The sequence below is a fragment of the Barbus barbus genome (assembly GCF_936440315.1).
Source record: "Barbus barbus genome assembly, chromosome: 11".
Lineage (NCBI taxonomy): Eukaryota > Metazoa > Chordata > Actinopteri > Cypriniformes > Cyprinidae > Barbus > Barbus barbus.
The window spans coordinates 12815737-12837174 of NC_136739.1; the positions used below are offsets into that span (position 1 = coordinate 12815737).

General features: G+C 38.2%; 1 protein-coding gene and 1 pseudogene across 4 annotated transcripts; one reads left to right on the forward strand and one right to left on the reverse strand.

Moving 5' to 3' along the window:
- Window positions 1–8026, forward strand: LOC306876627 (uncharacterized protein). Of its 3 annotated transcripts, none has more exons than XM_079427948.1 (7): window positions 1–1290; window positions 3120–3193; window positions 3292–3526; window positions 3885–6097; window positions 6317–6526; window positions 6800–6902; window positions 6993–8026. In XM_079427948.1, exons 1-6 carry the CDS (start codon window positions 1056–1058, stop codon window positions 6899–6901), a joined length of 3069 nt encoding a protein of 1022 aa, XP_079284074.1. In that variant the 5' UTR covers window positions 1–1055; the 3' UTR covers window position 6902; window positions 6993–8026. The 3 variants fall into 3 exon arrangements, with proteins under 3 accessions (XP_079284074.1, XP_079284073.1, XP_079284075.1); XM_079427947.1 differs by having other exon boundaries at window positions 10–1353; XM_079427949.1 differs by lacking the exon at window positions 3120–3193 and having other exon boundaries at window positions 11–1353.
- A 1376-nt stretch (window positions 8027–9402) lies between these two features.
- Window positions 9403–19277, reverse strand: LOC306877114 (lysophosphatidic acid phosphatase type 6-like; annotated as a pseudogene). Its single transcript has 9 exons — window positions 18711–19277; window positions 17265–17395; window positions 16236–16315; window positions 16035–16122; window positions 14445–14576; window positions 14257–14357; window positions 14056–14148; window positions 13623–13788; window positions 9403–9543 (listed from the first exon to the last, which is right to left on the reverse strand). The product of its transcript is annotated as a lysophosphatidic acid phosphatase type 6-like (transcript).
- Between the last annotated feature and the right edge of the window lie 2161 nt (window positions 19278–21438).

Genomic DNA, 21438 nt, shown 5'->3' on the forward strand with positions numbered 1-21438 from the left:
GAGGCAACTGGGCGTCGAGGTGAAGTTAGGTTGACGAATGGCAACCAACAGAGGACTACGAGTTAAAAATTGGATTATTTGATCATCTGACTGGTTTTAACGTTACACGATCGGACGCGGAGCACGTTAAGGGGAACCCGCGGATGATACTGCTGATTTCGGAGGCCGCCGTTCCGTTTCGATGTGTTTCGGGGAGACCCCCGCGTATCGCGCATAGGTTGCGCGACAGATTAGCCGCGGCGTGTTTAGACCGAGTTCAAGAAATCACAAGTTGCACGCGCGAGAGGAAGACCCTTCCGTGCGATTGTTACCGCCGCCCGCCGAGACGTTTGAGCGCTCGTATCTCCGATTATGACTTAGTTGGCGTTTCGTGACACATTGTTGACTCAAGTGCCGTTACATCTGAAGAAAGAGGCCCTAAAGTACCCGGCGAAATAATAATAATATCATATTAATGGATGGCAGCCACTGCATGTTTGACAGAGTGAGAGAATTTCTGTGTGATTGCGTCTAGTTCGGTTTCCCAGGACAACCAGGCTGTTGAGAAACTTACCGTCCATGTCTCCAATTTTTTTGTCATAATTTATTTTAATTATTATCAGTGGTCGGGATTAATTTATGGCTTTTGATAGTGGAAGTTGCACCTCTGTCGTGAATTCAGTGTCTCGTGGATTTGCTGTCTTTTACGTTTGATAGTATGTGATGAAAATGCCTGGTACACCTTAAGCACCAAAGATGATGGACTTTACTGTAAAATATTTCAGCTAATAGTCAAATTCTTCTTCAAAACAGCAACCTGGATGTTTGAGACCTGTTAAGAGAGACTATCTTATTTATTCGTAATATTATTAATTACGCTTGCTACTTAAATATCCATATTTGCTGCGAATCTTCAACCGATGGTAAAACTTCATAGACGCATCTCTGACTGCAGAAACGTCTCAATGTCGGTGGATGAAGCGCAGTTAAAAAGTTCTGCTTTTTACACAAGGAGAAACGATTATAACCAAGCTGCACTGAAAGTAGAAGCGTCTTGAGAAAGAAACCTGGTCAAAATGGCAAGTGAATGCACCTACAGTGCTCGGTATGACACTGATGACACCTTTCGCACTGAACGCGAGAGGTATTTGAATGGCGGCAGCTCGTCCGTCGCGTCTTCTGCCTTCTTCGAGGTCATCGGCGGCTCTCTTTACCGTAGAAAGTTGGAGAAGGGTTTCGTCCAGTACCGGGAGGTGCTGGCTGAGGATAAGCGACTCCAGTCCATAGCCACTTTCCACGAAAAAGGACCAGGCAAGTCGCACCACACCTTCGAGGACACATACAGACTGGTGGCAGAGCACTATTGGTGGGAAGGTTTGTCATTTTATCTTACAGTATTATTATTTTTATGACATGTTTTTACAACTGATGCATTATGTTTAAGTGTCTCTTTTGATTTAGTTTTATGTATGAACTTTGAATCAAATCATCGTGAAATTGAATGAGTTTTAATTAGTTATTAAACAGTGGTACTATTTATAATTGTATTATAAATAATGGTTTATGAAATGTATATTTAAGCAAGCTTAATATAACCATTTATGCATTTGAGATTTTCTGGAAGACGTGCAGAGATTGCTCCACATTTATAGCCAAATTATAAAACTTACCAAATACCTAAACTTGTAGATTGCTGACCATAATGATTCATGACCATTGAGTATTCGGCTCAATGTACAATGCAATTTTTTTAGGGACTGTCCCTCTGGAATAGGTTATGTGTCTTGTGATCTGTCACCTGACTGGTAATAAAAGTTCATGGATTATCCCTTCTGGGTATCAAACCCACAAACTTTAATTTAGATCTTTAACCTCTAATCTACACCGCTCCACAGTCCTTTGAGAATAGTTTGCAGGATGGCATATGTGTTGCTTCACTCTCACATTGGTAAATCAGGACTTGTTGTGATGGGAGTAATAAAAGTAATAATACGAGTTTTCGGTGTGCTGTCATGTTTTCACTGAATTGCACCATGATAGATTTCTCAATACGGTTTATTGGGGTATTTTTCTGTGCCACAAAAACTAAGAGTTTGCTCAGAGAACTTGTAACAAATTAGAATAACAAGTACTTCTAATGAGGATAAAATGCTGAAGTCTAATTCAAGATAGTTGTAGATCAAATTTGTGGATTAAAAATGCTGATGACTGATTAATTTTGTGAGGTCATTAGCAACGTTGATTTATTAAACTGAGAGTGAAATTTATGAATGTATATGATATGAGGATCAAATTTGTATAAAGAAGCAAGATTTCAAATTAATGCCAGTATTCAATCCATTCAATCTTATGTTTATTTGCCATTTCCCCTCTGTTTCAGTTGGAATATAAAATGCTGCATAAACCATGTTGCATTTTCAGTCATTTTAGCCTCAGACCCTAATTTATGTTTTTAAGTAAACCCAAGTTTGCTACAGGCCTTTAAAATTAAGTAAAAATGTGTTTACCATGCTTAACCTCTTTTTCCTTTGGCATAGGGTTAGGTAACAGCGGATATATTAGGGATCTGGTTATAAGACACCTGTTTCAAACACTCCTGTGTGTATCTGTGTAAGCGCTCGTTGAAGAGTGTGAAAGGTGCATTTACAACATGTTTTTGAAGAGATGATCATTGTAGCCAATCACAGACACTGTTGAGCACGAGAACAGAATGGCCAATCAGATGTGTTTAAGAATCTGCTCAACAGTGTTTAAAATGCTAGGGGGAAATGCTGGTAAATTTCTGTACCGATTTGGTACCGGCGTTGGTACTTTGGCAAATTTCTCATTCAGCTGGAGTGTTAACTCATGAGATGAGCATGTCCGAGCTCTGTTCAAAATTGTGCTATTATTTTCATTGCTGAGCACAAAATTCACCTGCTGCTAAATGAGATTCTGTGTTAGCTGTCAGCTGCATAGTTTGCAGTCTTAATCAATGTAGTCTGTAATGTGAAAGTGAAAGAGAATGGGTGATGCCCACACAGAAGTTACACACAGAACTGATCTACTTGTGTAATTAGGAGTGGTCTGAGAGCACTGACTTTCTTTTTTGCATAGACAGATCCTTTTCTGTAATTATTTTGTTCTATTCTTTATTTTAGGAATGTATTTTCAAGTCAGAGACTATGTCTTTGGCTGTGAGGAATGTCAACGTAGTCAGTCTGAGAGATCAGTGGTAAGATTGGGTTTTCAAACATATTAATCCACATCTCAGTCAGGATTGCTTGCTTGTTTGGAATTGATCTCTTACTTTCACTTTGTCTCTATCTCCAGTGTTCTGATGTGGGACTTATCTCCAGGATTGTGGAATCACATAGTCATCAAGTCTTAAATAAGCTCAATAGCCAACGGGAAGCAGGGCTCTTCTGTGATATCACACTGAAAACTGGTGGTGGTCAGTCTTTCGTCGCCCACAAAGCAGTCCTTGCAGCGGTGAGCGAGTACTTCCAGGAGTTATTTACTGAAATGGACTCAGCCGCTGATCCCCAGTCACATGTTGACCTCACAGGTATGGTACAGTATATATTCAAAATAAACCAGTTTCAAAATCAGTGTTTGTTTGTTTACACATCGATTTAAAAAGGGCATTATTGAAATTGAGCATATTTTAACTTTTTTATTTAGTTTACTTGTTACAGGGTTTCCACGGTCATAGAAACCCTAGATTATTAAGGAAAGTTAAAATTGTAATTTTCAGGACTGGAGTCATAAAAAAAAAAGAATACATTTTAAGAATGAGCCTCCCACATTTGTGTTCCAGCAGATCCTCAACCTTTAGACAGTCATTATCCTATGACAGCACATTTATATCTTGTATTTTATCCTTCAGGGCATTAATCACTTATCATTTATGGTTTCTCATTTAGGTTTCAGTGAGCAGAGCTTGCTTGCTTTACTTGAGTTCTCATACACTTCCACCCTCAATCTGAATTTGGACATCTTGACAGAGGTTTGTGCCATGGCCCGCCATTTACGCATGTGGCCTGCCCTTGAGGCTTGCTCTGCTATCAAAAACGAACGAGAGACTTGTCAGTTACGTTCCAGAATGCACAGTTCTCCTGGGGAATCAAATAATTCAATTCCTGGACCTTTCAGGAAGGACCACTCCTCAACTTCAGGAGGGAAAGTGGGACTCAAGAGGAGAAGAGAGGATGAGGAAGGAGAAGGCTCTGGGTCTTCCTGGAACATTCAAGCACCGCACAGAGAGCACATTGTTGATGAGGTCACAGATGAATCAGAAACCTCAAACCCTCAGTTGCAATGCCAAGTCCCCTCCAGTTTTCAGCTGGAGGAAAATGGCTTTCCATGCAGCCCAAATCGCAGAATGAAGCTCATGGACTTCAAATCTCCATCCTGCAAGAGAAAATCATCCTCCCACCCCACGTCTTCAGTCATCTCAACATCTCCTTGTACCTCTACTCGTTCTTCCTCTCCATCACGCCGTCTGCTTCGTTCCTCACCTGGTGCTGCTCTTGCTTTGCGCAGACTCCTGCCTAAAATTGACCTTTCCACCAAGAGAAAGAGGAAGTCCTCTTCCTACCGGTCATACAAGCCCCAGTGTGAATTCTCAGTGACTCCGTCCCAATCTCAGGCAAATTCTTTGACCCGTGTTACCTCAGTAAAGGTAAAGTACAAGGATATGGAGGAGGAAGTATGTAACACAGTCCCTCAGGATGAGGTGCACAGCCCAAGTGCCCAGGAGAAATACCGTCTTCTTAGCTTCCTTGGTTTGCAGAGGAAATCCCTGGTACCTGGTCCAGAGGAACTATCTGGCTGGGGGCAGAAAAAACGACTTAGAAAGTTAAAAGTCAGTGATTATTCACTCACAGCCCGACGTAAACCTCGTGCACAGGGCGTCCAATTGAGTTTTGGAACTAGTTTAGGGGTGCTTGCCACTGTTAATCCTACTCTATCCCTCTGTGACATGAGCAGAATGGACTTGCTGAACAGACCAGTGAAAGTAGAACCTTGGAACCAAGAAAGGTCCAAAAGGAAAAGACATGATCCTGCAGAGCAAGCTGGGCAGCCAATTGCAAGAGCTACTCGTAGTAGGTCATCGCTGCAGACAGAGTCCAGTGCAACAGATCGACCGCTCAGACGCCATCACAGAAATGAAGATAAAGCACCTTCCCACCCTGCACGACGAGTTAGAGTACCAGCACATAATGCCTCTTCCCCTTCAAAAAGCACTATGCCCAGGATAAAACAGGAATCTTCGGAAAGTGCCATCCTGCAACCTATTCATCGTCGCAATACTGCCTACAACCCCCAGGGAACTTCTCCTAAAGCAACAGGACGTAGGGGTCGCCCAACAGCAGATCGCACAGTAAGGGTATCCACAACAAAGTTGCAGCACACAAAGCGGCACAAACCTGGGCGCCCCCCAATAGAGAAACCTAAGAGCTCAAAACAAATAGAAAGCAAAACAAAATGCAACCATGCTACAGGAATGCCACATGCAAAGCACATCAGAACTGAAAGAGGAACACAGGTGAAGGAGAATAGAAAAATGAAGGAACGCGGCAACAGAAAAGAGAGTCCTGAAATTCCGTATGCCATTGTGAACTGGGATACTTCCAACCATCAGCAACTTCACAGTCATCCCCTTTACAAAACTATAAAGGAAGAGCCAGCTGACCCCTTGCCCCTAACCCAGCCATTCCCAACCAGCGACTCCTCGGACCTGGGTAAGCGTCAGACCAAACCACCCATCAAACTGTTGGATCAAGGCTTCCTTTTTGGCTTCTGTCGGTCACCAAGTGGCATTAAACGGGAGGAGGAGAGTGTGGACATTTACCTAACTCGTGGAAATAGTTCCCATTGTGATTCATCACCTGGCATGGTGAAAAGAGATCGGGTGAGGGCCAGGATAATGCCAGACCGGACAGGTCTAAATGGGCCTCACTGGGCTGGAATTGGCAACAGGCACTCACCCTTTTCCCAAAGAACTGCTCTTCAAGTGAAGACTGAGAGGGATGAAACAGGAGTGTTCCAAGGGTCAAAGGTTAGCCGAGTTTCTAGACACCCCCAGGTCAGCAAGAGGAGCTGTAAAGTCAAAAAAGAACCTACAAAGACGAAGGTGATACATTTTCTTATGCTAGCAGATGCTGATATTTATTGTTATGACAAAGGCATGTTACATAACTGTTGTTTTGTAAACTTTTATGGAGTCTGGTTTAGGGAAGTAGTACTCGAATGTCAATAGTTGGAAAGAATGATACTAAATTTAAACTAGTAATAAACAGAAAATGACACTTGAAAAAGATAGAATATTTATCTTTTTTTTTGCCATTTGTAGAATGTAAATAAGCTGCTTCCTCTGAGCAGTCGGCGTTCCGTCCTACTGGAATCCATCCGACGTGCACGTCTGAAACAACAGAAAGGTCCTCACAGGCAGGTCTCCAGTGGACCACATGCTTGCCTGCAGTGCAGAGCCTCCTATAGGGACTGTGATGCTCTTATTATGCACCGGATCAGGCACATTGAAGGCAAACACTGGCCCTGCCCGGTATGTATAATGTCTCCTGAGGTCCTGGAGGTGCTCCCTTCCCTTCCCTGCAATATGCCTGTATACTGAACAAAGTTTATTGTCCTTATTGTAAAAAAGTATGCGCACGTCCAGCATATTGATAGAGCAGCGTGGGTTTGAATCTGCAGAATTTCTCAATCCCATTTCTCCTTGGTCACTCCATTTCAGTCTCTCTGCTTTATAAAAGTTATTTTCCCACTTCGGCTTTGTACTTCTATATCTGGTTTTCATATTTAATTCTCTCTTTTGCAGTTGTGCAGCAAAACTTTCTTCAGACAGAGAAATGTGAGGAATCATATAAGGACACATAATCCTAAAATCTATAAATGCCGCCAGTGCATCGCTGCTCAGTGAGGTCAGTCTGTAATCCAGAGATGTCTTAATATTTTCATTTGTGTTTGAATTTATTCCCATGATAATTTAAATGTATTATCTTAAATTTTAGATAAAAAGCCACAGGATTAAATGAAGAGGAGCAAAGCTTTGTTTCTTTAAATATTAACGCTGTAAATACAAAGGATCTGTGATGTATGACAATGAGGTTCAATTTATTAATGTAAATAATGTTATAATGGTTTAAATTGTCTTTTTCCTCACAATAATTGTTGTTATTTAAGTAACTAAGCTGAAGTTGCTTAGCAATTGATACAGATGTGTTGAACCATAACTTGAACCCATGGTGTATTTCTCAGGGGGCGGAGCCTGGTGGTTTAAGGTGATATATGTATAATGAGAATTGTGTAGAATGCTTTAAATTTGTTACTACTAATGTAATTACTGCAGTTGTTATTACTATTGTTATTATGATTATTTTTTATAAATGACATAATCTTGAGTGCACTTAATGTTCGCTTTGTTTTGAAACCTAAGAAAGATGCGATGGACTGGGATGTACTTGAATGATTGTTGGAGTAGAGCCGGTGGACTGCCCTTAATGTTTTGTGGTCTGGCAATGTTTTAGAAGACTATTACAGAAATTAGTCAGGAATTTTAAAATGAAGGTTCAGGTCAGGGTTATTCTAAAAATCACAAAATGGTTAACCTACATTGGTGAAATACCATTATTTTTGGTATATACCATTTTGTGAAAATATTTGGCTTTTCAAAATGAGACAGTGACTGTCTTTCAAATAAGGGAATCCCAAAATATCTAATGTGATTTTTTTTTTTTTCTTTTTTTTTCGCCCTCCTCTTTTGATAATTCCTTGTCTGACTTTTTATGCATATCCTTCTTTAACATAAAATGCAATGGACTTATATGAAGAAGTTTTAAATGTTGAGGTGTTTTGTCTGAAAACACAAAGTTGAAAATGTAGAAAGACCAAATAGCCATATAAATAAATTTTGCATTTTAAAATTTACACTTTGCTTCATGTCTATCTGTGTACTGTGGTATTTTGGCTTGTTACACTACTGAATGTTCAAAGTAAAAAATAAACTATAAAATGTAGAATACAATTAAAACACATATTTTATCGTAACTTAATTTAATGTGCATATCAGCTGTGAATGTGTAAGAAAATTTTCACCATTTCTGCTTGCATATTAAATTTAACAGCACTTAATTCAATGTTAAAACAACATAAAATATTGTTAAAATTGAGGTTTCAGCAAAATCTGTAGCCATTTCAGATGACTTGATACTCTGAAATGAAGGCACCTAATGAAGATATTCCACACTAAAGGCCATTGCACACTGAGTCCGAATTTTTCGTCCAAAATTTTCGCACGTTGAAAATTAAATACGACCTCACGTTTTGTCAATCACGTTTGCACACTGCCTCCGAAATTTTCGTCCGTCAAAAAAAAATTCGGATCGGGTTCGATTTTTTGCGTTTTTCGCATCCGTATAAAGCATTTTGAGATGCTTTGAGAAGGTGTTTTGACCATTCAGAGCCACCGTACAAGCGAAAGCCAAAATCCAAAATAGTGTCAGACAAATGAATACACTTCGTCTTGCAGCACAGAGCATTTTATGACAAACAAATTGCGGAATACAGAATATAAAGAACTGCTGTAGCCTATTTTTTATGCCTGGCGCGCACCTTTCCGATGCCGCAGTTCGGTGTGTGTGTGTGTGTCCATACCTCAGACAGTCTCTGTTCAGGATAAATTGGTTCACGGAAATTGGTGGTCTTCATTGGTGCTCTTCTTTTTATTATGTGGATTCAGTATCGCTAGCAAAGTATCAACCTGAGGCATTGACATCCTGAAATAAACTTTGAATCTTTCGAGATAATCCCGCAGCTCTTTGATAAGGAGGTGGAACCTTCCTCTCTGCGCAATCTAAGGATTGGATGGACCCAATATTTTCTTTTTCTTTTTTTAAAAAGAGAGAGGACAACAAAATCATCCTCACTACTTAAAGACATTTTGTATAGTTTTGCGATTTTTTTATTTTTTATTTTTTATTTTTTTTTTTTCGCAACGGATTAATTAAAACGCATCGGACTCAGTGTGCAAGGTCTCTGTGCGTGACGAATTTTTAAGATTGCGAATGCGAAAAAACGCATGCGAAAATTTCGGACTCAGTGTGCAGAGACCTTTACTCCCATAGTTGTGCACAAATTCACACACATTATCAATAATTTTACTGTGAATTGTATGCGTGCTTAATAATGTCAATCTGTGAAAGAATTTGTTTACTGGCATAAATGAGAAAATGTTTGTGCCGTGTTTCCTTAAACAATAGGAAAGGACCTGACAATTTAAACATAAGACTTCTGATATTGCTCTTTTGTTAATATGAACACTTGAATCCATGTTGTAGGAGAGACCTGAGCTCTAGAGACCAGGTTGGTGCAAAACATCTGTGCGTTTTCTGGGGCAAGGTTGAGTTGAGAGCTAATGAGAGGTCAGAGTTTGGGATGGTCATCAACACTGTCACAGAGGGCATAGTAACGTTCATCAGGTAGAGCGTAAACACAAACAGCCAGTGCCTCCTTAAACTCCTGCAGTGGGCAGTAGACGTCACTGCAGCCTGGGATTTTTTGATCCTGTAGGTATAAACAATAACAGCTTCAAATATGGGCAGATGTCAGAAAAAGATTAAAGAAATTAAGAAGGAAATTAAAGGGGTCCTATTATGCTTTTTCACTTTTTGAATTTTAGTCAGTGTGTAGTGTGTATGTTTGGGCATAAAAAGATCTACAAAGTTACAAATCTCAAAGTCCACTCCAAAGGGAGATATTTAAATTTTTAAAAACCCCTTTTCAAGAAATACAACGAACGGCTCATTTGAACTACAAAGTTGTTTTCCTGAATTTGTGATATCACAAAAATAAATCCCGCCTACGGAAATTCGAATGGTTGGGGGTTGGGGAGAATGCTTGGTTGCTTGAAAATGCTTGGAATGGGACTTGAGTAATAACAAAAAAAATTACACTTCCAATACAATTTTCCAAAATATGGTTTTGGTCATTTAAGGTAGTTGTTATCACGCTGATATATGTTAAATTGTTTGTTTTTGTGGTAGCTAGTAATTTGATGCTATAAAAACATGGCGTGTCGTTATGGTTGATTGGGTCAGTGGGAGTTTGGGCGGGAGTTTGATTCCGCGGCTGCACCTCACGACTCAGACTCGGGCTCCAAACGAATCTCTACTGCGCAGACTCTGGCTCCAAACGAATCTCTACTGCGCAGACTCTGGCTCCAAACGAATCTCTACTGCGCAGACTCTGGCTCCAAACGAATCTCTACTGCGCAGACTCTGGCTCCAAACGAATCTCTACTGCGCAGACTCGGGCTCCAAACGAATCTCTACTGTGCAGACTCAGGCTCCAAATGACGTCATTTACTCACGATGGCAGCGGCCATACTGAGATGTTTTGGCTTCACTTTTCTATAGTGGAAGGAAGCGGAGACGCATCGTCAATCTTTTTTTACAGTCTATGGGTTGAGCACTGCATGTTTCAAAATCAGAACCAAGTGCGGGTGTTTTTATATCACCGTATTTCTGATGGAAACCGACTGTTTTCAGAACATTTTGGAAGTCATTTTCATTTCATCTTGCATGTAATGATAAAGCAGCGTTTGTGAGCGGAGATCTGTTTTGTGTACAGTGTTACCAGGGAAACCTCGATCTATCCCACTCCAACAGCGCCTCCTGCTGGCAGAGAATGAATTTGCATATATATGCCGCCACAAATAGTGTAAATCTGTGGGACTATGGTGTAAATAAATTCAACTGTGTAACAGTTTCACTGCAATTCATGTTAGAATTAAAGAACATAATACATATTACCGTTGCACTTATCTGTACATAGTAAATGCAGTTATTTTTAAGCTGTTGTTGACATCCTATCTAAAATGTAATTTAGCCAAAAAAACAACAATAATGTTACCACTTTAATATGTCTTGCAATATCTGAACGTGCAAAGGTTCTGCGCAGACCTCAATATTCTCGAGGTTTGAATTGATATGGCAATATTGATGAACTTGCTGCTTTGGCAAGGGGCAGGGCAATACTGAAACACTGTATTCGACTTGAAGCAGCGCTGCGCAGAATGATTAGTGTATGACATAAAAGTACAGCAAGAGCGATTCGAAAGCATAAGGATCAATCTGCTCTCTTATCGCTCTCGCTGTACTTTGATGTCATACACTGATCATTCTGCAAGTCGAACACACCTACCCTGCGTCCCAATGTTCATACTATCCATCCTAAATAGTATGTGAGATTACAATAAGTGTGTCCCAAAGCATAGTATGTTGAAAAGTCATACAACTCTGTTGTATACTATTTGTATAACTCTGTCTACTATTTCAGGTCGATTTTTGAAGTGTGGATCCGTAATAATCAACATTTAACCTGGTAAAAAATATTTATTTATTGTTATCCGTGTTATATTTAATCTGTAATCGCAATGTGAACTTTTATAAACATCCATTTGGTCGTTAACTTTTAAATGCATCATTCTGCAGAAAATATGAGCAGAGTTCTCCACATGAAAGACCCGCGACTGGCAGATCAACGAGCTACTTCTTTTCTCTCTAATATGGTAGGAAGTGAAATGAAATGAAATGTGGAGGATGTTAACTGTGACAAGATGATTGACAGGCCAGTTTATGGTGACAGGGTGCATGTAATAGGTGCAACAGAGCGGTCCGTTAAAGACGCAGTTGTGTGACGTGATAGTATGTCCCAAAGCTTGCCTACTCTTCTACTACACACTCAAAAGTGTGTACATTTTCTTCACCAAAAGAGTACATACTTTAAGGGCGTAGTATAAGTAGGTACATTGGGACGAAGCACTACTGTCTAAGATGTTCGCCAAACACAACGCACTGGGACAGTTAACCAATCAAAACACATTTCGTTTTTTGGAAGGCAACCCGGAACTAATCGAGCCTTTGCAGTGTTACCAACATAGCAATTTTGTTGCTAAATTTAGCAACTTTTCACACTACCCTAGCAACTTTTTTTCCAAAAGCACCTAGCAACAAATTTAGCTATTTTTAAAATTAATTTGGCAACTTTTAGCAACTTTTGATAAGCGACTCAAACGATAAAAATGCACACATTTTTCATCTAAATTACTCAAGAGGAAACCAAAGATGCTTAGCAGTACACACATCACATGAATTAAGTTAGCTGTCATTTGCAATTGTTCAATTTAATAATAATTGAATAATTGTTCATTTGATACACCTTGTTAGTAGCTTGTACCTGTGATTGTTGATCAGTTAGTAGCCTACATTGTAAGAAAAATATCTAGAAAAATGGAAAAGTTAGTAATTTTCCAGGACATTATCCATTATCCATAATTCATTATCCGTTGTAACCCTATAACACAAAAAAAAAAACACAAAATACAATGCATCATTTAAAATTACCTTAAAAAAAACTGAAAAATCAATAAGGAAAATTCCTTCACATTAACATAGTAGATTGTGCCCTATTTTTACAGACTTTTCTTAGTGTAGCAGGCTAACTAACTGATAATACACTGCTTAAAACTATAATTGTTCAGAATGTGTAGTTTTACTAGTTTACTAGTTAATAATAAAAGAAAAACTTAAATTGTAATTATTCAAAAATCTGTAAGTGTTCAGTAATTCAATGTTGTATTTAAAAAGTTATTACGTTACATTATTTTATGAACAAATCTAAATTAACATATATATATATATATATTATGCTGAAATTTGATATAGTGACACAATTTTGCGTCGTAATCACGTAATGATGTCATCGCGCAATGACATCACGTCATTTAGCAACATTTAGCAACAAATCGACGTTCCTTTAGCAACTTCCCTTGAAAATCAGTTGGCAACACTGGCCGTTTGTGCCAGGCTGGGGAGAAAAATATTGTAATGTAAATTATGTGAAAAATAATGCACACCAAGCATGAGAGCATGTTCTAGTACACCACCAAAACAAAATCAAGACTTTGTAAAAGAGCATAATAGGGCCCCTTTAAAGACACTTAATGATAAACAAGAAGTTACTGCTAATGTTCAGTGAAGTCAGAGTAGATGAGCCTCAAAATGTTTTCCCCCCTAAATGAACACTATTTAGTTACATTACGGATAGTTAAAAAAAAAAAGTGCTAATATTCAGCAAGGATGCATTAAATTGTAAATTGTGTCACTTTTGATCAATGTCACAAAAGATTTCCATTTAAAATAAATGCTGTTCTTTTGAACTTCCTTTTCATTAAGTAATTTGAAAAAAACGTGTTTCCACAATTTTTTTTTTAAATATTATTCAATTAAAATGTTTCAATTATTCAATTATTATTGTCAACACTGACAATAATAAGAAATATGTACCAAACCAGCCTATTAGAATGATTTCAGAAGGCTCATGTGACACTGAAGACTGGAGTAATGGCTGTTGAAAATTCAGCTTTGCATCACAAGATGGACTACATTTTAAAATATATTAAAATAGAAAACCGTTCATTTAAATTGTAATAATATTCCACAATATTACCGCTTCACTGTATTTCTGATCAAATAAGTGCAGCCTTTGTTAGCAGAGAGAATTCTTCCAAAAACATTTAAAAATTGTACTGACCCCAAACATCTGAGCTACATTTTACACCCCGATTCCTGTGTGTGTGTTACCTGGTCAATGTAGGATACTTTAACGTAATGCTGGTTAGTTTGACGATGCTGGTATAGCTCCAGTGTGATGTCAGCTGCATACGGTGGCCATTTCATGTCAAAAACCCCCAAAGCCATGAGACATGGCATCAGTGTGATGTCATGCACAGAGTACAGGAACAACTTTCTATATCAATAAACACACAAATAGCAGCTCTAAAGATCTTGTTCTCAAATGGACTTTTACGCACTTGATCCTGGAGTCTGACCACTGTGGGGCAGCACCTCTCAAGTTAAGCAACTAATTTTTACTGTCTGGAAATAACAAGTGCACAGTGGTCTTAAAACGTAAATGGACTTTCAAAGAAGTCAGGTTTTGAATAATAAAACAAGTGACGTGAAAGTAGAAAACGATAGTAAAAAACAATAGACATGTTGTTCAAAAAGAAGACACCTGTCAGGTTTAGAGGTTGCGCCTTGGCTTTTGTCCTCTATGTTGGTTAGGAGTATGTGGAAAAGCGGCCCCACGCACATCTGTAAATTCTGCCTGAGGTCAAACAAAAGCACATGAACACATTTACAGAGGCCTTAAAACATAAGCTTCAACCATAACTTCTCAAGACTTTTTTTTTTGCTGGATTCACTGGCTCCTCACCTCTTACTGGGCTCATAGATGTGACGCATCATATCTACTGCTCTCTGCTCCACGATACTCCTCCAGTTCTCCAGAGCTGTAGGAAGCGGCAGGCCATGGGCCTAGGATCAATAATATAATGCTACTGTATTTGATAAACAAGGCCAAATCCGATCCAATATAACTGTAGAATGCATCAGGCACTTTACCTCTCTGGCCACCATGTCATCTCTAATTAGTATGAAGTCGAGATGTTGATGAGGATCGACCCCTAACCTCTCTGGATGCTCTGTAGGTCTGCAGCAATGTCAGGGACTGTGGACGATTCTGCCCAACGATGACTACATATGATTGACAAAAGTCAGACACAAATACATGGTGTTGAACAAATTACAAGCCATTATTGGGCATTTACACTACTGTTTAAAAGTATGAGATTGGCTGGTAGGATATCATTGTTTGGTTAAAAAAAAGAAGAATACTTTAATACAGCAAGGATGCATTATATTGATCAAAAGTGACAAAAAAAGACATATAACATACAAAATGTTTCTATTTTAAAGAAATAGATTATTTTTATTTATAAAAACAATGTATCACAGTTTCCACAAAGATCTTAAGCAGCACAACTGTTTCAACAGTGATGATAATATCAAATGTTTGTTCAACACCAAATCAGCATATTCAAATGATTCCTGGATATCACGGATCATGTAACAGTGACGACTTGAGTAATGGCTGCTGAAAACTCAGCTTTGTCATCACATGAATAAATTACATTTTAAAATATATTAAAATATAAAACAATAATAATATCTTACAATATTACTGTTTTTACTGTATTTCAGCTCAAATAAATGCAGCCTTGGTGAGCATAAGACTTCTTTCAAAAACACACATACACACAAAACAACTTACCAACCCCAAATATTTGAACATTACTGTATTTCACCACAGCAAAGGTTTAATGTTTTCTGATATTAAAGTATATTATTAGAATATTTTTAAGCAACAAAGAATAATGTCAAAACCTCAATTAAAAAAAATAAATAGAAAAAGGAAAGAAGATTAAATATTTAGGAACATCTGAGCTGATACATCTCCTTCTAATTCTTGAATTTGAATAATGTTTTTAATTACTATTAATAATACACTATATTGACAAAGGTATTGGGTCACCCCCTTCTAATGAACAGGTTTGACTACTTCCATGAGTACAATTCTTAATGTTCAAGCATATAATGATATTCTAGGGAACTGTGTGCTTCTAATTTTATAGCAACAGTTTGGACAGAATCCTTTTCAGGTCTAACATGACAGTGCCTCTGTGTATAAGGCAAGATTCAAGAAGAAATTATTGATTTAGTCAGTGTGGAAGAACTTGACTGGTCTGCATAAAGCAAAGTCCTAATCCCAGTTGAACACCTCTGGTGTGACTTTAAATGCAAACCTTTAGACAAAAACTAATCACCAAACACCAATGACTCGTATATGGGTACAGTCATTTTAAGATGGAAATACAGTTTTTAAATACATTAATTATGTTTCCATCTTTGTTGCCACAGTTTTGGAAGTGCCTTCTTCTGTTCTAAAGAAGGGGGTGTCCCAATACTTTTCTCCATATAGTGTATGTACAAATCATTGTTGTTTGGTGATGAGTTTTCGGGTCAAGGTCTGCATTTAAAGTCACACCAGAGGTGTTCAGATGAGATTAGGACTTTGCTTTATGCAGACCTTTCAAGGGGGTGACCCATCATTATTATCAAAGTAGCAAGTTTAATTATCAAAATAGGTTTTACCCAATGAGCCGCTTGAGCAGCTTGCATCCATGATAGTTGGGATAGAGGATTTCCTTCTCTGCCTTATCGGTGAGGATGTACACAACACCTTAGAGTGAGAGAAAATCAAACACGGAAAGGCAAACACAGAGTGTGTAATGCTCATCTCAACTATTACTCAACCAAATCACACAAAGAAGTGTAGCTGAGCTGCCACCTTACCTGATTGTTCCTGTTGGAACAGTCCTGCCACCAAACACTTAACTGACTCAATGGTGCGGACAATGTTGGTAGAGCGAATGCTGTAAATCAGTGGCAGATATTCCATCTTACTCTTTCATCTTAATGATGCAATTCAGAGCCATAAACATATTCATGTATATAAGGATAATTTATTAGATTTTTCGGTAACTACAATAAGGTCCAATTAGTTATGTTAGTTAAAGGGATAATTCACCCAAAAATGAAAATTCTGTCATTATTGGGTGAACAATGAAGAGAGTTTTGAAGAGATACAATTGCTTAATATGATTAACTTAATTTGTGTGTCAAAGAATAGCCAAAGTCTTATGGGTTTGGAATGACATGAGGGTGAGTCAAAACCAGTCTTAAGTCGCTGGGGTATATTTGTAGCAAAAGCCAAAAATACATTGTGTGGGTCAAAATGATAAATTTTTCATTTATGCCAAAAATCATTAGGATATTAAGTAAAGATCATGTTCCATGAAGATATTTTGTAAATTTCTTACTGTAAATATATCAAAACTTCATTTTTGATTAGTAATATGCATTGCTAAGAACTTCATTTGGACAACCTTATTGTTAATATAATAAACAATATTATTTTTCTCAATATTTAGATTTTTTTACCCCCTCAGATTCTAGATTTTCAAGTTGTATCTCGGCCAATTATTGTCCGATCCTAACAAACCATACATCAAAAGCGTATTTATTCAGCTTTCAGATTATGTATAAATCTCTATTTTGAAAAATGTACACTTAAGACTGGTTTTGTGGTCCAGGGTCACATATTAGTAAACGTTAAATTAACATAAACTAAGATTTAAAAATGCTTTAGAAGTATTTTTTGTTGTTAGTTCATGTTAATATAGTAGTTAACTAATTTTAATAAATGGGACCTTATTGTAAAGTGTTGTTCTCCTCGAGACAAAGTTTAGGGTGCCATTCTTGTCTGTAGCATAAATGGTGCAGAATGATATATTTAAATAAAGAATCATCAACTGCACTCACTAAACTTCTTTAGGACTGAAAGAAGGTGTGAGGAAGGGCTCTTCTTGTATGTATTTCTTTCGTAACCTCACTCCTAGATCGTACAGCTGTTGCATGCCCAGTGTGGTCAGCTGACCTGGATAAGTTCCACCCTATGGTAACAGAAGTCATTCTTTTTCTTAATATGACAGCCTGGCACAATTTTCATCTAAACACACAGTTATGTTTACATCACTGCCATTTACTGTAGCATCGATCCACTTCATTCCAAACAAGCACTCAAAATGCTACAAAAACATGCCTGAAAATGACACTATATGGCCAAAACTATGTGGCCATCCAAACAACATCCCATATACAGTATGTTTGTTGAGCATTTTCACTGAAAGTTTTCCATTATATGTTAGAATATGGCTGTAGGGATTTGCTCCCATTCAGACATTTAGTTGCAATCCCAAAGCTGTTCAATGGGGTTCAGGTTTGAGCTTTGTTGCAGGTCAGTCAAGTTCTTCTACACCAGACTCAATAAACCTTTTTCTTTTTTTGACTTCGCTTTGTGCACAGGTGGAGTATTGCCTTGATGGAGTATTGTCAAACTGTTCCCACAAAGTTGAAAGCACATATATCTCTAGAATGTGAACGTATGGAGTAGCATTAAAGGAATAGTTCACCTAAAAATGAAAATTTACTCACGCTCAGGCCATCCAAGAAACAGATGAGTTAGTTTTTTCACCTGAAAATTTGGAGAAATTTAGCATTATATCACTTGCTCACCAAAGGATCCTCAGCAGTGAATGGGTACCATCAGAATTCAAATAGCTGATAAAAACATTACAATAATCCACACGACACCATCAATTAACATATTGTGAAGCGAAAAGCTGCATGTTTGAAAGAAACAAATCCATCATTAAGAACTTCAAACTTCAAATGTTGTCTGAATCAGCAGAGAAATATGCATAGTTCAAGCACTGTTTACAAGCAAAAGCAATCCAAAACAGTTATAAAACAAGTACGACTTGGATTTAGATTTTTTTTATCAGCTGTTTGGACTCTCGTCCATAGGCGGAGTTTCACATTTTTGCCTGGGGGGGCACCTACCGGTAGACCATGAGCTCTGATTTTTATTTATTTTTTTACACACCGTATATACCATATTTCTACATTTTCAATTATTTATATCCTATATATTTTCTTCTTCATTTAAAATACATTTACAACAATGACTGGTTGGCTATACAAAGAGTGGAATAAAAACGTGTATCTTACCTAATGTAGAAGAATCCGCCTCTTTTTCCGATTTGCGTAGATGTCCACGATCTTCTCTCCTGATAAATTTGCAGTCAAATCATATTCTATGTGCAGTATGGAAAGATCGGAAAATCTGTCCTGAGACATCGCAGATCGGAGCCAGTTTCTGATTCTTCTCATCACTGAGAAACTTCTTTCTGATGCAGCAGAGCTAACGGGCAGCGTGAGAGCGAGCTGGAGGAGTCGGTAAAAGTTTGGATACTGATCCTTCCGCACTTCATTTGTAAGTTTTTCAAGGGTGATCGGCGAAGGGATCGCACATTTAAGAAGGTCCATTTCAGCTGTCACAAGCTGAGGGTGGATCTTAAAGCTTGCATACGTGCTTAGTAAAAGACCGATGCCGTTTTTGTCACAGCTGAACACGGCATCACAGGCCACGCTCAGGGCCATTGCATCAGTTGAGAATCGCCTGTCCAATTCAGCCAGCATAGTGTCTAAAACGGGAAGATATAACTGACATCTAAACGTCTGTGATTCTGATTTCCAGTGCATCTCATTTTCATCACGCTGGCCAAGTGTGGTTGGTACTAAGTACTGCGAAAGCCCGGCAGGTGTTCGTGAGGTTCTTTTTCGTTTTCCTCCAGTTTGAGGGGAACTCTCTGCACCAGTAAAATCCTCACAAAACCTTTTCACCTGCATCCACATTGCTTCCCATGAACTCCCCTCTCTGCAACGATGGAGATGTGTTCTCAGGCTCTTTACTGCTGAGGCTGCATCAGCCATGGTTGTACTTGCACCTTGCAGTCTTTTGTGCGTTACATGGACAACTCTGAGAACTTCCTCAAGAATAATTATGGAAGTAATGAAGCGAAGACTTATCATGTGGTGATACAATCCACTTGCCTCCACAGACCACTTTTCTCCCTCTTCTTCCATCTCTTTCAAACAGCGAATGATGCAGCATATTGTGATTTGACAGCATAAACACATCTGTATTTGCATGCCCAACGTGTTTCGTTTCTCCTTTGGTTTAAGAGCCAGTGTCTTCTGCATCATCAAAAACCTGAAATGATTGCTTGGCTCTGCAAACATAGAGTACAGTTTGTCAATCACATTTAGAGACGTTTTAATGTCTCTGTTCACTGTACACGATTCAACGAGCCATCTAGTCCCTGTGTATGCGCCATGCAATGCACATACACAGCAAAGGGGAATTCCTCTCTGATTCGCTGCTGAACTCCACTCAAATGCCCTGACATAACAGAGGCTCCATCGTATGACTGAGCAATTATGGGGATGTCCTTCAAACCACACGACTGCAATCCTTCTTTAATACCAGAAACAATCCCTGCAGCATCACAAGAATTGGAACAGTCAACAAAGCAAATAAACCGCTCCTTAATCTGAAGCCCATCAGTGTATCTTATGCAAACAGAAAGTTGCTCAGTCTTTGACGATTTCGCTTCATCAGCAATAACAGCAAGAAAACCTGTCTCGTGTACTTTCTTGGATATTTCTTCACGAACGAGCTCTGCACATAATGCAATAATTTCATTCTGAAAATCTCTGCTTGTGCAGTTAAAATATTTAGACTGCATGGATTTGAAATCAGGGTCGTATTTTGAGAAAAAATCGCATAAACTCAAATAATTCCCCCTTGTTTCTGCATCAGCATCTTCACGGTGACCGCGGAAAGGCAGGCCTAGTTTGGCTAGCAGTTTTATGATATCAACAGATTTGCACATATACTCTCTGTTTTTTTGTACTGTGCTTTGATGGCTGTGTGACAGCTGTGCTGCCACAGTCCCTGATGTAGCAGTCTGTTTGTAGCTCTCCATTCAGATGGTCTTCTTTTTACATATGAGGAATTCTTAGCAAAATATAAAGTTCCCATACCGCCAAAGGAATTTGACAACTGTTTTTGGTGCTGTCTCTCCTAAAATTGTATGTTGTTTAAACAGCAAAAAATATTAAATTTTCAACTCTCACCCAATCACTCCTCTATAGGTAAAATATGTTTTTCCTATCATTGTATTAATTACAACAGATCAATAAGAGCCCTTTTCCAGAAGGATGTTGCTTCGAAACCAAATGCAATTGTATACTGGAATCAATTTGTGAGTGATGTTGACTTGAAAAAAGTCTGGCTGCTGCCCAATCGCTATCTCTTAACAAACAAAAGGTTAAGGAGATGTCTTATAAACTTCTTCACAGAATATATCCTGCTAAACTTGATTTAACTAAATTTAAAAAAGATGTAGATGTAGGATGTAGCTTTTGCAAACAGAAGCCAGAGACAGCTGTTCATTTATTTTGGCACTGCCCTTATGTGTCTTTTTTTTTTTGGCGAAATGTACTTGATTTTATTGCTGACAATGTTGACGAAAATGTTACTTTACAGTGGAAAGATATTCTTTTAGGCATTGTTGAAAACTCTAGAGATAAACAGACCCACACTTTTTTTTTTATATCTTTTTTTTATTTTAATGGCCAAATTTCATATTCATAAATGTAAATTTTCAGGAAAAATTCCATGTTTTATAGCATTTAAAAATGAAGTGAAACATTATATTGAGTCCATATTGCCCTCAAAGAAACAAAAAAGCTGTTCGAATTGTGCAAGTTTGTGCATTCTTTAATGTATTCCTGTGATATTGTTAAATCTCCGCCTAGCATTTTAAATTATTTTGTATTTGTTGTAATTGAATTTGTATTGAATGTGTTGACATTCTGCTCAACAATAAAAAAAAAAAAGTAAAAGTGGTGTAGAAAAGGAACCACTACGAATTTCACAGTAATAAAATAAATCTAAATCATAATAAATAATAAAATCTAAATTCTGGCATCAAAACCCCAAGACTTCAAGAGTGATTCTTTAGAGAAGGTGGAGGACACGACAAATTGGCATCACGAACAGGATTGGAAAGGAGCAACAAAGGTGGAC

Coding starts and splice junctions, on each gene's coding strand:
- LOC306876627 (XM_079427947.1), top strand. CDS start 1,056: ATGGCAAGTGAATGCACCTACAGTGCTCGGTATGACACTGATGACACC. Junction 3,527..3,884: donor GTCACATGTTGACCTCACAG/GTATGGTACAGT, acceptor TTTCTCATTTAG/GTTTCAGTGAGCAGAGCTTG. Junction 6,098..6,316: donor AAGAACCTACAAAGACGAAG/GTGATACATTTT, acceptor TGCCATTTGTAG/AATGTAAATAAGCTGCTTCC.